The sequence below is a fragment of the Leuciscus leuciscus genome (genome assembly GCF_965113295.1).
Source record: "Leuciscus leuciscus genome assembly, chromosome: 22".
NCBI lineage: Eukaryota > Metazoa > Chordata > Actinopteri > Cypriniformes > Leuciscidae > Leuciscus > Leuciscus leuciscus.
In genome coordinates this window covers 9,846,483-9,860,242 of record NC_138746.1, presented here as the reverse complement: position 1 = coordinate 9,860,242, position 13,760 = coordinate 9,846,483, and the positions used below count along the sequence as shown (strand labels likewise).

General features: G+C 38.4%; 1 protein-coding gene across 1 annotated transcript; it reads right to left on the bottom strand.

The window, feature by feature from the left end:
- Positions 1 to 393: 393 nt before the first annotated feature.
- On the bottom strand, positions 394 to 12,320 carry pprc1 (PPARG related coactivator 1). Its single transcript, XM_082154028.1, has 15 exons — positions 12,224 to 12,320; positions 10,370 to 10,507; positions 10,118 to 10,270; positions 9,934 to 9,999; positions 8,617 to 9,817; positions 7,849 to 8,448; positions 7,727 to 7,780; positions 6,552 to 6,612; positions 6,198 to 6,265; positions 4,846 to 5,515; positions 4,537 to 4,752; positions 1,620 to 1,695; positions 1,407 to 1,528; positions 1,179 to 1,330; positions 394 to 887 (listed from the first exon to the last, which is right to left on the bottom strand). Exons 1-15 carry the CDS (start codon positions 12,302 to 12,304, stop codon positions 787 to 789), a joined length of 3,759 nt encoding a protein of 1,252 aa, XP_082010154.1. The 5' UTR covers positions 12,305 to 12,320; the 3' UTR covers positions 394 to 786.
- Between the last annotated feature and the right edge of the window lie 1,440 nt (positions 12,321 to 13,760).

Genomic DNA, 13,760 nt, shown 5'->3' with positions numbered 1-13,760 from the left:
TGTTTTAAGAATAAGCTCATGATGATTTTTATTTGCATCTCAATAAATGTATCTTCATTTAAATATGTTTAGATATTTGTATTGGAAAACATGACAAATTACAGAGGAAGATATAATTTTTTTTTGTTTGCAACATTTAATGCCATGACTTTCTGCCCTGATTTAATGACCTTTTTAAGGCCTTAATTTGCGTAAGGGCGAATGAAGACCTGTAGTCATGTATTCTAGTCACAATTTTCAAGTTTCAGTAAAATCAAGACAACCCCCAAAACACCATTTATTTCAAATCAATTGTTGCTTATTTGGACAACATAACACAAATGTTTTGATAATTTACTGCAAAAGTCTCCTCAAAAAAGAATGAATTTTGAATCACAAAAGAGACAACAAAAATAAATTTATATATTTTAGGTTTATTTAGATTGAAATAAATTCAGCATATAAACCCATTATCCCCAACATAATGTTTCCATTCAATTCATTTTAAAATGTATCCAACATTCAGCGTCAGATTAAACATTTAAATAAATGTAATTCTTTTAAAAAAAATCTTTTTTTTTCCCATTCCAGAGTTTTATTATATTTCATGATCTTTTTTTGCACTTTTGATTTTTCTTACAAATCTTCACTTCAATAGAAGGTGTAAACTTGCAGAAACAAAAAAACACAAAGAGAAAAACAAAACAAACAAAAAACAAAAACAGTAATTGAGAGCCAACACTGGAAGTGTGGGGCAGCATTTCGCTCCGAGGTAATAGGTCTTCTCATCGGTGGCTTGAATATTCGTTACCTTTTCAGGTTCCTCTGAGCTTGCTTGAGTAAAGTGTCAAAGTCTAGTGCATCAAATTTGCCCTTTGTAGGCTTTGGATTGTACTCCCGGTTTGAATCTGAAAGTGATCAAAAAGAAACCGTCACATCTCGAGGCTTTAATAGGGAATATTTTCAATGACTTAATTAATGATGCACCGAAATCTCAGCCAAAAAAATAAATAATTTCAGTTTCGGCCAAAATTGATTTTTATGGCTGAAACAGTGACGTTTAATTAGCGCTTCTCCAAAGACTCATTTTGACTGCATCAACGTTAAATGAAAGCTTTCATTTTGTTTTCGGTAATAAATACATTCTGGTGCATCACTACTTTAAGTGGAAGGAGAACAGCTAACGATGCGAAGCTCACCAAGATCAGCATAACTGGTTTTGCAAAACTGCCTCCTGCCTCCAAAGCAAAGGTCAAATGGAAGCTCATTCTGCTCCCTCAGCTTGCTTCCATTCTCAATAGCATTAAACGCATCCTTTTTGCTGTAGTATGTAACAAAGCCGTAGTTGTCTCTGAAATAACAGGAGTGTTAGCAATCCTCTAGTTAATGTTAAACAATACATCAAATAAATACAACAGAAGCCATACCCATTTTCTCTAAAGTGCACAGTGCACTCCTCAATCTTTCCGAAGAATGAGAAGCGTTCTTTCAGCTCCTTACGAGTCATGCTTCCCCGAATTCGTCCAACATAAACAATTCTCCGCTCCTCCTAAAAAACATTGCAATTGAAATGTCAGAAATCAAATCACCAAGGTGCCTTTAGGAACAAATGAAGATATTTCCTTGATTGAAATACTCACAATGGCTTTCTCTTTGCGTATCTTTGTATCCTCACTGCAGTTTTGTGAAAGGTGGTAATCGGGCCTCTGATTAGGGCTGTCAAAAGTTAAAACATATCAGGGTTAATATAGTTAACTTGTACTAACACAAACCATAAAAAAAAATACTTGAAACAATAAACTGAAATATATAGTCAGCATGAAATCAATTCTTATTTTTTTTATGTAATAATGCAATAATAAAAAAAAATAAAAAAAATGTGCACAGATAAATCATTTTATAAGTTCATGTGCCTTCATAATCTTTAATCAAAGCAACTTCCTCTCCATCTTGCAGTGACATCTCTTCTCTGGACTCGTTTACACCTGGTATTAAAGTGCCCCTATAATGGATTTTTGAAAATGACCTTTCATGTAGTGTAACATAGCTCTAAGTGAATGAAAACATCCTGCAAAGTTTAAAATCTGAAAGTGCACCTTATATAAAGTTATTGTCTTTCAAAAGTAAGAGTCGACTCGTTTTTCAAACGAGTCATAAGCCGTTTCGTTGTGACGTCAAGACGAAACATTAGCATATTGCCCGCCCACTTATTGCGTGCGCACACACCAGGGAAAACTTGAACCTCAAACACTGCAGCTGATTCCTGTGGATACAGGACAGCATAATGTCGAGAAGACGCTGTGCTCTACAATGTGAAGGTAAAGCCAGTTTTTTTTGTTGTTTTTTTTGCTGCCCAAGAACGAGCATGTGAAGAATCAGTGGTTAAAAGTCACCTTTACCACGATATCACAGCAGTATAATCCTAAACTTTTGCTGTTTCTCCTTTAGAGAGAGAAACTTTATTGTCATTGTACAACGAAATTTGTTTGGTAACTCACAGAGATCAGCAGCCATAAAAACAAAACAAAAACAGCACACATAACATGATAGATGTAATAAAAATATAAAATATAAAGTATAAATATACAAATAAATAATTAAAATAATTAAAAAGGCACTTAATATAATCAACAGTTATTTGTTATTTGTCAGTTATTTCACTGACGACTGCTTCTCAAATCTCGGAGTTCGATGCAGGATTCGCAAACCGCTTCCTCTTGAAAGATGGGGTTCAAAATACTTCGTTTTGAATTTTATATTGTGTAGGTCTCCTGCTAACTGGTTACTCACATTATTACCGTCTAACTGAAATACTTCTGCTGATCAGCTGTGGGCCACTATTACCTAAAACTGTCTATTAATGCAGATTGTGTGTCGTTCTCACTACTTTGAGGAAAGATTAAGCATGGAGCAAGATTTGTTTTACCAACGTTTGTTACATCAGTCATTCACGCTAGAGCTCGGCAATGTATACACTGTTCTTGATACAGTTTCCACGTTCACCGCAATAAATAAGAAACATACTCGTAAATAAATAAGTACAAGTAAAATAATCGGTTTGTTGATGGACATGCACTTTTTAATGCTGATGGTGAGGAATTAACATTACAGTTGCAACATCTCATAATGTACCTCAAACTGAGTAGCGCATCACTAAGAAACGTCCTGATCGAGACGTCCTTGAGATGGAGGTTCGGGTTGAATAACTAGTTCTTACAGTGTTTCATCATCGGACTCGAGCTAGGATTGATATGGTAAAAATCGACGTCATTGTTCGTTAGTGTGTTTAGTTTAGGGTGTAGGAAGCCTCAGGACACGCAGAGCTGCGTTGTTTTGGCAATGGGCGTTTTTGTTTTCGACACGCGCTGTACGCAGTAAACCAAATCACAACAGACTGAGCCATCTGGCCAATCAGAGCAGAGTAGCTCGCGGAAAGGAGGGATTTAGAGAGATTGATTCATCTAACGAGTCGTTGGAGAAACATTGGAAATGTGATGTGCAAATGTGTATTATGAGAAAATGAAACTTTTTGACCAATGTTTTTTGACATTTGATGCATGTAAACCTGTCGTATGAGACTCCAAAATAACATTAGGAAACTTTAAAATAGCATAACAGGGGCACTTTAAGATGCATTTTGCTTGATCGGATCACAAGATCACAGATCTTTCAATCTAATGGATGTGAAAGGAGATGACAAAAAAAGGAAATAAAACATACAAAGCCTGTATTTCTTCTCTGATTGCTGCAAGACCACGCTGAACGCTGTGAGTGCGTTAGATATCAGGAATGGTGAGAAAATTGTGCTTCAAATTGTGCTTATTCGTCTTCAAACCAAACTTGGGTCTTCAGCCGACAAAGTTTAAAATCCCGTCTGGCTACTGTTTACCATAATGATTACGCGTTAGGTCAGAAGGTAGAAAGAAGGCAGTCTTTTGCGGTTATTAGAACACATTAGCAGCTACACTACAAAAGCAATCTGGTCAAATGCGTTTTCAACTACCCCTGGAAGTGGTCAAACGTGGACAAGTGCAAAATGTTTTAGACCCCGTTTACACGTGTTTAGCATCATCCACTTGTAATCAGATTGACGAAAATAGTTCTTAATACCAGGTGTAAACAGGGCCTCTGATGACGCGTTTACTGGCGCAAGGACAGGACAACCTGTCTCTAACATGACATCACAGCAATGGCAAACCACAACCATCCAATCAATTCCTGATGGACAAAATCAAGTCCCGCCCTTCTTGTTCAAGAAGCAGTTTCACTTGGATATACAGAATGTCACAATAGCGAAGAAAATGCTATTGCAACTTTTGTTTCATGCTAACTTTAACAATGTACTAAAATTACATAAAACTAATAAAAACTTTAGACACATTAAAAGCAAAAATAAATAAATGACAAATATGTATAAAAATTACTAAACTTTAAAATTACAATGAAAACAGAAAAAAAACATTCAAAATATTTAACAATAATAGTATCGCAATGATACAAAAATAACAAATGAAAATACACAGATGACAGCACATTTTCTAACATGCCAGTTCTCACCTTCTATGAGTTTTCCAACGCAGATGTCCATGAGAATCAGAAGAGCGGGACCTGGATCTAGAGCGGCTGTGACTCCAAGATCCAGAGCGTGAGCTTGAATAGGAATATCGACGCCGACGGGGTGGGGAAAATGACCTGGAACTGGATCGGGAACGAGACCGAGACAGAGACAGAGAAGAAGAACTGGATCTGCTGCTGGAGTGACGAGACCTGTATCTGTAAATGTAAAAAAAAGGATACTGTGCTCTCAACATTACTTTTTAATGATCATACATGTGTATAATAACCATAGACAATGTCAAAGCGGACCTTTTCCTGGGTGGTGAACGTGATCTGGAAGAGGATTCAGAACTGGATTCTGAACTGGATTCTGAGCTACTAGAGGATTGGGCTCTGTATCTTCGCTTTGCGCGGCGGCCTCTGTCCGGCTGGTACTGTCTGGAGGAACACTCAGAGTAGTCCAGAGGTTTTTGCTGGTTGCCTTTTGCTTCATCCAGTAAAGAGCTTTCAGTGTCAGGCCTGTTTGGAGAGGCATCTGGAGTCACCAAGGTAGAGCTGTTTAATGTGCACCTTGTATCTGCAGAAGGTTGACTGAAGCTGAGGTTTCCTTCTGTAACTGGAGTTGATGAAGCCTTGGAGACAATGTTCTGCGTCGGCTTAATGGAGGACAGCTCGACAGTCTTGATTACAATGCTAGGCTGTTGTTTGACATTCCATCGACTGCCAACTTCATTTTGGTTGGCTTCTTTTGGAGGGAGGCAATAGTCATGGTCAAGGGAGAAAGGTTGAATCTGCCCAGTGGTAGTAGGGGTCGGAGGCTTGCTGCGCAGCTTATTTGAAGGGAGTGGTTTTGCTTCTATCTGAATGGCCATGCTAGGAGTTGGCTTAAGGACCTCTGACTTCTTGGTTTTCCCCAGTAAAGAAACCGGTGCAATGGGTTTCCACATCTGGTGTGGGGGAGTGGCAGGTGGTGTAAGGCCTATGGGATGATTCAGATAAAAAGAGTTTACTTTTATTCATTTTATTACTTTATTTGCATATTCTATAGGAATGCATTTGCATTATATAACAAAATAGATCAAATCATACGCGATTTATTTAAATTAAGCTATTTTATAAGTACACTACCATTTAAAAGTTTGGGGTCAGCAATACTTTTTTGTTTTTTAAAGAAATTAACATTTATTCACCAAGGATGCATTAAATGGATGCATCCATGGAAAATCCATGACAGTAAAGACATTATAATGTTACAAAATATTTCAAATTCAAATAAATGCTGTTGTTTTAACCTTTTAAAGAATCTTGAAAAAAGTATCACTTCAAAACATTAGGCAGCACAAATGTTTTCAACATTGATAATAATAATAAGAAACATTTCTGAGCAGCTAATCAGCATATTATAATGCTTTCTGAAGGATCCTATGACACTGAAGACTGGAGTAATGATGCTGGAAATTCTGCTTTGCCAGGAATAATTTTTTTTAAAATATAACAAAATAAAGAACCGTTATTTTAAATTGTAATTATATTACACAATATTACCGTTTTTACTGCATTTTGCTTTGGTGATCAGAGACTTCTTACCAAACCCAAACTTTTGAATAGTGTATATAAAATATATTGCACACTAAATTATTTTTATTTTATTTTTTTTTTACCTGCTGTGCTTCCCAGGTCATGGTTGCGTGTTTTCTCCAGGGCCTTAGTCTCCACTTGCTGCTCATAACTGAATTAAGAAAAGAAAATGAATAAATATAATTTGCAATAGCAACATCAAAAGCTTTGAATTGCTGATGTTGTTAAAACATCACTCAGACTGACACAAGCTATGCTCATGTTTGTCTCTAATGGCCACCTTCACATTCTGAAGTCATGTTGAGAGACTTCATTTGTTTCGGTAGGTCTTGGTGAAATGTGGCTTATGGCCACACACACACACAAACATTGAGTTTGGTGCAAGAGCAGCACAAGGGCTGTAGGGTAACTCCATCACTCTGCCTCATGATACTCACCTGGAGTTTCCTACAGCGGCTGCTCTACCACAGACCTCCGGTACCCTTGGCTCTTCTTTTGCTGGAAAGAAAAAAGGAGGGTTGTGAATGACCAAATACAGGAGGTGAAAGTGGGACAGACCCTTAAAATAACTGCAACAATCAAATTGTTCAGCATTTAGCAGAACACGGCTACAACAAAAAGCATGTATTGTGATACAGTACAAAACGTCCCCACTCAACAGCTGAGAAACAGCAGACTAAAGATAAATGCTTGTTTAATGGGTACACAGTCAGTATTCAGCCCCTGCATGTCCTCAGACAAAGACAGCCAACTGGTTTTAAAATGGTTTTGTTAACAGGGCAGAATTCCAGCAGTTCAATGAACATTAGCACATTGCAGCTGTTTTCATTAAAGCCACGCCCTCTCTTAAAGTTACAGACCCTACCCTTAAGGTGTGGTCACATTAATGTAATTTCAGCACGTTTTCGTGGGCAAAAATGTTAATTGTCTATTATTAATAACGTTGTGGTGTATAAAGCAGAGCTCACACAGAAGTCACTTTCAAGCAAAAACATTCACCAACAGTTTCACAGCAGTGAACTCACAAACTAGAAAATGAGCTAAGTTTCCTATTTTACACAGGGGCCAATTCCTATTGGAATGACTGGATTTTGCCCATGAAATTGCCAAGCAATGGTAAATCTGACCGCACCTTTAGGAATACCACACCCTTTTTTCTTTCTTTTTTTTGAAGCTTGACTGGTTCTATATGACTGGTTAATGTTTTATAATTTTACAACAACTATGCCATTTTGGTTAAACAATTCCACTAGGAAAAGGGAACAAACCTAAAGGCCATTTTACCTCATTTGAACCGAATGCCATTAATACATCAAGATAAGATGAACACGGTTGTGTGACAACAGTCTTATCTAACCCACTGGGTCATGTTAAAATGTGAACTCTGTACTTGCAATCTGTGCTTGACCTGGCAAAATGGACACAAATTCCTTTGTCCCAGGAATGCCAACTTTCTCCAAGCACCAAACATTAGTGTGTTGCTTACAAACTAATGGTCTGTATTCTAAAGATGGCAGTATGGGTGTATGTGTTCACTAAAGGAGGCGCACTGGTTTCCAAAGAAATTGGTGAACAAATACTTTAAGAAAAAGAGCTCAGACACATCACTTACTCTGAGACTCCTCAAACTGCTCCAGGAGGCTTGTAAGATCAGCAGCTTCAATCCCTGAAAGAAAAAGTTCTTTATAATCCAAATCAACTGAAACTTTTAATTACATACGGAAAAATGCTCACCAATTTCATTTGTGAATGACTCAATCAGCTCAACTGTGGTGTTCTTTGGTTTGGTGGTCTCCGAAGAAACCATCCTCATCTGCTCTGCCAGTTCAACAACTCTAGCCTGAACTTGAGCTGAGAAAAACGGCTGAACAGCTATCGGTGCAACATGAGGCAGTAACCGTGAGGTCAGCTTTTTAGAATTAGTTGGCAGGGTGTTTTTGGCTTGATCAGACATGGGGGCCAAAACAACCTGCTCGGTCTCTCTCTTTGCAGGCACAGCAGCACTAGGTTTAAGAGGAATAGAGCTTGAGCACTGAACTGGTGTAGTGATCATCTGAGGCCTTGAGGGATCTTTAGACGGCACACCGTCACACACATGAGCAGCATTGGGGTTACTATGTAAACATTCCTTATAACTAGGTGCATTGAGAATGTGAGAGTCTCCAGATTTAGTGGACACTGGTGGTGAAACCATCCTTTCAGGAGGCACCTCAGCCATACGTATAATCGGGGTAGAGGTCTCGGTATGAATAGTGTTTTGTGGCACGCTGATGGGAGTAGGTAGTTTCTGGGGTGATGAGTGGTCTGAATGGGGTAAACTTTCAGATGATGTACCTGAAGGTGGAGGGGTTGATGCACCTGAAGGTGGAGGGGTTGATGCACCTGAAGGTGGAGGGGTTGATGCACCTGAAGGTGGAGGGGTTGATGCACCTGAAGGTGGAGGGGTTGATGCACCTGAAGGTGGAGGGGTTGATGCACCTGAAGGTGGAGGGGTTGATGCACCTGAAGGTGGAGGGGTTGATGCTTTAGAAGTAGCAGGTTTCTTAGAGGAACCCATCAGTGAAGCTGGAGGGACGAGTAATGCTTCAGGTGTTGGGGGAGCAGCAGGGCCTCTCGGGTGCCATGCAGGCATGATTTCAGGTGCAAGGTCTTTTTTAACAGGAGTATACAAGGTTTTACGTGGGTCTCTGGGGTTTGGGTCTGGCAGGCAAGGTATTGGGGGAAGTTCCTTGGGTGCTTCAGGCAACTTGGGCCATTTAGTGCTGTAATCCTCCGTTTTGTCCACAGGGTCTGGTTTCTTCTGCTGGCGGAGGAGACGGTACTGCTGTAAACTGAGAGGTTTGGGCTTGGTTTCATTACGCTGACAAACAGCATGCTGCTCACTAACAGGCTCTTGTTTTGAGGGTGGTTCCTCCTCTAAAGACTTTTTAAGAGCTTTGTTCTCTGGCTGTGAGTCAGTAATTTTTGCTTCAGCTTGAGGGGTCATGATGTGCTCCTTCTCAACCTGTGGCTCAGGGGTCATCAACTGTGTTGGACAAACAATTTTGGGTCTCTCAGGCTCTGCCGATAAATGAACAGGTGAAAAAGTCACCTTTTTCTTCTTTTGTTCTTTCTGCCGTTTCTTCTGGGGCTCCTCTTTAACTCTTGAGCTTCTTAAAATCCTCTGTTCAACCAGATCAGCTTTAACAGGTTTACATTTCTTTTTCCCTTTACATAACTTGGCAACCTTTTTCTCCTCTTCCACAAGAGATACTTCAGAAGGTGGTGGGAATTTTTCAGTACTATCCTCAGGCTTTGGTTCCGGCTTGTTTATGCTTTTCTCCGGGACTCTTTGCTCTCCTTCTGCAGAGTCTGTGTGAGAAAAAGGGATGCCGAGATCTGGGATTGCCAGGATGGGCTCTCCATGCTCTCCTTGATCAACCACTTCTAGCACGAGGCCCCCCTCGGGCAGGAGATGCTCTTGTCCCTCTTCTCCTTCCATACATAATGTCATGCAGTAAGGGTGCATGTGTTTTACTAAATCGCTTAGAGTGACAGGCATGCTCTCTCCATCCTGTTCTAAGGACACTGGAAGGCACCAATCAAATTCCTCCAGTGATGACAAATCAATATTAGCTATTGGGTTTGAAAAACTAGCATCCCCATCTTCCTCCTCTTCTCCTTCACTGTTCTGTTTGGATACTCTCTGCATTCGTGGGAGATTCTAAAACAAACATCATGTCTCACATTAGTTATAAAAAATAAAAAAAAAGCAAATCTAATATGCATTTAGTTGTTTTTCAAAAATGGATGAGGAATAAAGATTCAGAACTTAAATACCTTTCCAGGAAATTGTCTTGCATGAATCAATGCCTCTGGAGGAGACCGTGAAAACAACTTTCTCAGCTAGAGTGGATAAAGGAAAATAAGTATCTGAAAATGCATCAAGCTGTTCAAAAAAACAAAAAACGTTCTATTGCATTCCTGACATGCTTGGACAGGTGAAGACCGACTGGAGACTCACCGGTGAGTGTTCCTGGCCCTTCTGTCCTGAGAACAGGTCTGAATCCGGCAGAGTGTCAAAAGGGGACAAGTTCTCATCATCAACATTGTCAAGTATTTCAGTGAGAGCTGTGAGCAGTGTTGCTTCACTTTCCTCATCAATATTACATTTAACCTGAAACAAAGGAAGCATTTTATGAATACCATTGCTGACTGACATGACATTTTTTTTTCCAAATCATGCAATGAACAGTTTTATAAAGGAATTATTTACTTCTCCAGTGGGGTTGTCCTCAAAAATGGACAGAATAGAAGGATCCAAGCAGCCATGTAAAACCTCCAGAGCATCTCCGTTGTTAATGCTGGGATACTCTAGACAGCTTCCAGTGAAGCTTCCCTGAAGGATCTCTACCTGCAATATTCCATTAAAAATAAATGTCAATTTTTATTTCATGGAGACTTTAATGTTTGGTCTTGCTTGACCAATAACCAGACCACTCCATAGAAAAATATCAACTGAAACTCAAGACTTCAAACAGTCATTCACATCTGGCTGATGCTACACAAAATTATTAACATTAGTATTAATAATATCATATGTTTTTAAAACAATACTTTCAGAATGAAATATGCTTCTAAAACCAGAAATCACTGCATGGTGAAATATGCATTAGCTTAGTTTGTAAACAAGTTCACGTTCCCATTTTTAACAACTGCAAACAATGTGCTGCCTTTAAGGCGTGTAATCGCTGGCCTGTTCTACGGCAGCTGATGTTATGGTCAGCTTTGGTGTTAATACAGCTCATAGAATCATTTATTCACATGACTTCAAGTGAAACATTGTTAATAATAAACTCTTTGTATGAATCATTTTAATAATGCTCATGAATTTGAAAGCAAAACACTAAAAATCTAAGTATAGACCAGTTCAATAGGAGCAAATGTAAATAGGCATTTAAAAATGTGGTAAATATATTGTGGTAGATAAAATGCAAGCACGTTCAATTTATAAATGCGTTAATTTGTAGCTACAACCACGTGTTGCGCACACACGTCATCCTGCCGCAGTGCATTACTGGGCAAACCCAACACCGGCACAGTTCAAAACACGCCGTGCGCTACCAGACATGCTGCATGGCCACTGTCATTTTCTTCAAATATATCTATATTGCATCTTTAGGCCAGCTTGACAACAAATCGTTCTCGCTTTAAAACCTAAACGGGCTGAATTAAAGAGTGCTGTCAGTAAATACACATGGCCCAACATGACTGTCCCACTCATACCAGCACCACGTGCTGGACAGCTAGTCAACGCAAACCGCATTGAACAACATGGGGCTAACTTTTTAATTCACAGTCACGACCATGCCATAGAAGAAATGAATAGGTGATAAATCCAAACACTCGGAGCAGAATAAATAAAAAGTGTCCGTGGCCTGATAATCAATTTCAGTGTTAAATGTTTAAGTTAAATGTACGACCATGCATAAACACTGCTAGATTCATTATTTGAGTCAGCCACGTGGGTGAGAGTTACTTGAAAATGTAACAAACAATAAGAAAGCCATATTTGATCAACAATGGTATGTGTACGAAGAACTTACTAATAAATAATTTAAAATAAATACATTTACATTAAATTGGAATTCTCCTTCAGAAGTGACATATTCAAACAGCTAACAATTCCTGGTTGCAGATTATCGATAACATTAAAGCCACAAAACAATGCATTTATTGTTTACGAAAAGCAACAAAAAAAGCAAAAACTATTTTGTCATTTAAAAAAAACAATTTGTTATTTAATCACTGTGCTAGAGTAAGAAAAGTTTTTATTAATGCAAATAGATGGCAACATCATCTAACACGACCAAACTTTTGCATCAATCCCTTGACAAGCGAGTTCAGTGTAAACACGTACGAAATCTAGCAACACCTGGAGAGTGCTAAATCTGTTTGTTTTTCTGTTTTTTCCCATATGTGAAAAAAAAATGCTGGTGCATCAGCATCCACGTGTCACAAAGTCCTGCACATAATCGCGTATTTACCTCGAATATTTGGCACAGAGATAAATGTCATCAATTTCATTCTGGCACAACATCATATAAGTATCAATATGTGCAATTCTCACCTCGTCAAGATTCACCGGGGAGAACATTTGAGTATTACAGGCTTTTAACATCTCCTCGCCTGTTCCCCACCGCGCCGCCATCTTACAACTCAACTGTGTGTGTTGTGTGTGTGTGTGTGTGTGTGTGTGGAAAAACGTGAATCAACTGCAGGCGCAGCAGCAGCCGGTTACAAACCACGTGCTATTTGCGTTCCCGGCAACTGAACGGGTTTAGTCCCGCCCCAATTATGCGTAATCGAACGTCAGCTAACTCACAAACTCTTCTGTTTAGTTAAGGGGTAAGTGGCAACCTTTTTTCTTTCTTGCTTGATATTTATTATCTTATGTAATTTCATGGTTTATTATATACGTTTGTTCAGTATAATGAAAATTGAGAAGTGTGTTTTGAATTCGTGTATTTGAAGTGTTATTTTATTAGGAACACAATGTTTAGTCACAAACAATATGGGAACTTTGTAATCCATAACATCGATTTCATATTTCTCTGAACTTAGAAAAAAAGTTTTGAAACTTTAATAATTTTTTCGGGGACTTGATATCGTGAACCAGTGTCAAATTGCCCAGTTTTGTTATTGCTCAGTTTTGCTTGTGCGGGCTAAAAATACATATAAAATACATTGACATCTTTGCTAAATGTATAAAGATTCAGCTGGCATACTTTGACTAATCAAAATTATTCGCATGTGTCCATTTCACAAACACTATAAATTATTGAAGCATATAGGCTTCATAGACTTTTATTTAAAATAACATAAACACTGCTTTAGAAGAACTTCTTTTAAAAAACAACTACATTATAATTCATAATATTATTTTTTATAGATAGATAACATAATATGTTGCTTTTAAGGAAGTATATCTTCTAATGCATTGTGTTCTTCTAACTAGTCTGCAAAAAATCAGTCAATGTGTAGTAGATAGTCCTCTCTTTGCAGTGACACATCTTGGCCAGCAGATGTCCTCCATGTTCCTTCTTGTGAGCTCTATACTATACGCTATACAACGATTTTAACACGTGTGTAGCTGTTTAAACATGGCACATGCTTGTTACCATGAATTGTTTAATAAATTCCTGTTTCTCTTACTGAAAGGATGATTCAACGCTCTCTTTCTGTTTAAACTAGCATTTCCTATCCATTTCTTGTAAAACTGCTGTTGTGGGCTCCACAATTTATGCTGTTAGCCACTAATGGTGCCATTACATCTTGGTTTGGCTTGTTGTCCATTGCTTTCCTTCCCCATCAGTGAACTTTTAATTAAACAAAATATATTTTGTCCATGTCACCCTTTTTTAGTGTCACTGTTTTTATGCTCTTTGCAGAGTTGTTGTGTACAGTTTAAACTTAAACTAACGTGTGATTTGTAAAACATATTGTAAGTCAACGTCTAAAATACTTAAAGCACTATCAGTTTCAGTTAACCCTTATGTTAGTGAAGATATTTCTCAGAGACTCACGTTCAAAGCTCTGCAGTTTGAACCCACATTATAGTTGGTCCATGGTATAGGTGCAACCTTTAGACTTTTATTACCTTTACA

Excerpts from the sequence above, each read along its gene's own strand:
- pprc1 (XM_082154028.1), bottom strand. The coding sequence starts at position 12,304 with ATGGCGGCGCGGTGGGGAACAGGCGAGGAGATGTTAAAAGCCTGTAAT. Across the intron at positions 7,781-7,848 it reads GTCATTCACAAATGAAATTG|GGATTGAAGCTGCTGATCTT; the intron begins GTGAGCATTTTT and ends TTTTTCTTTCAG. Across the intron at positions 888-1,178 it reads AACCAGTTATGCTGATCTTG|ATTCAAACCGGGAGTACAAT; the intron begins GTGAGCTTCGCA and ends GATCACTTTCAG.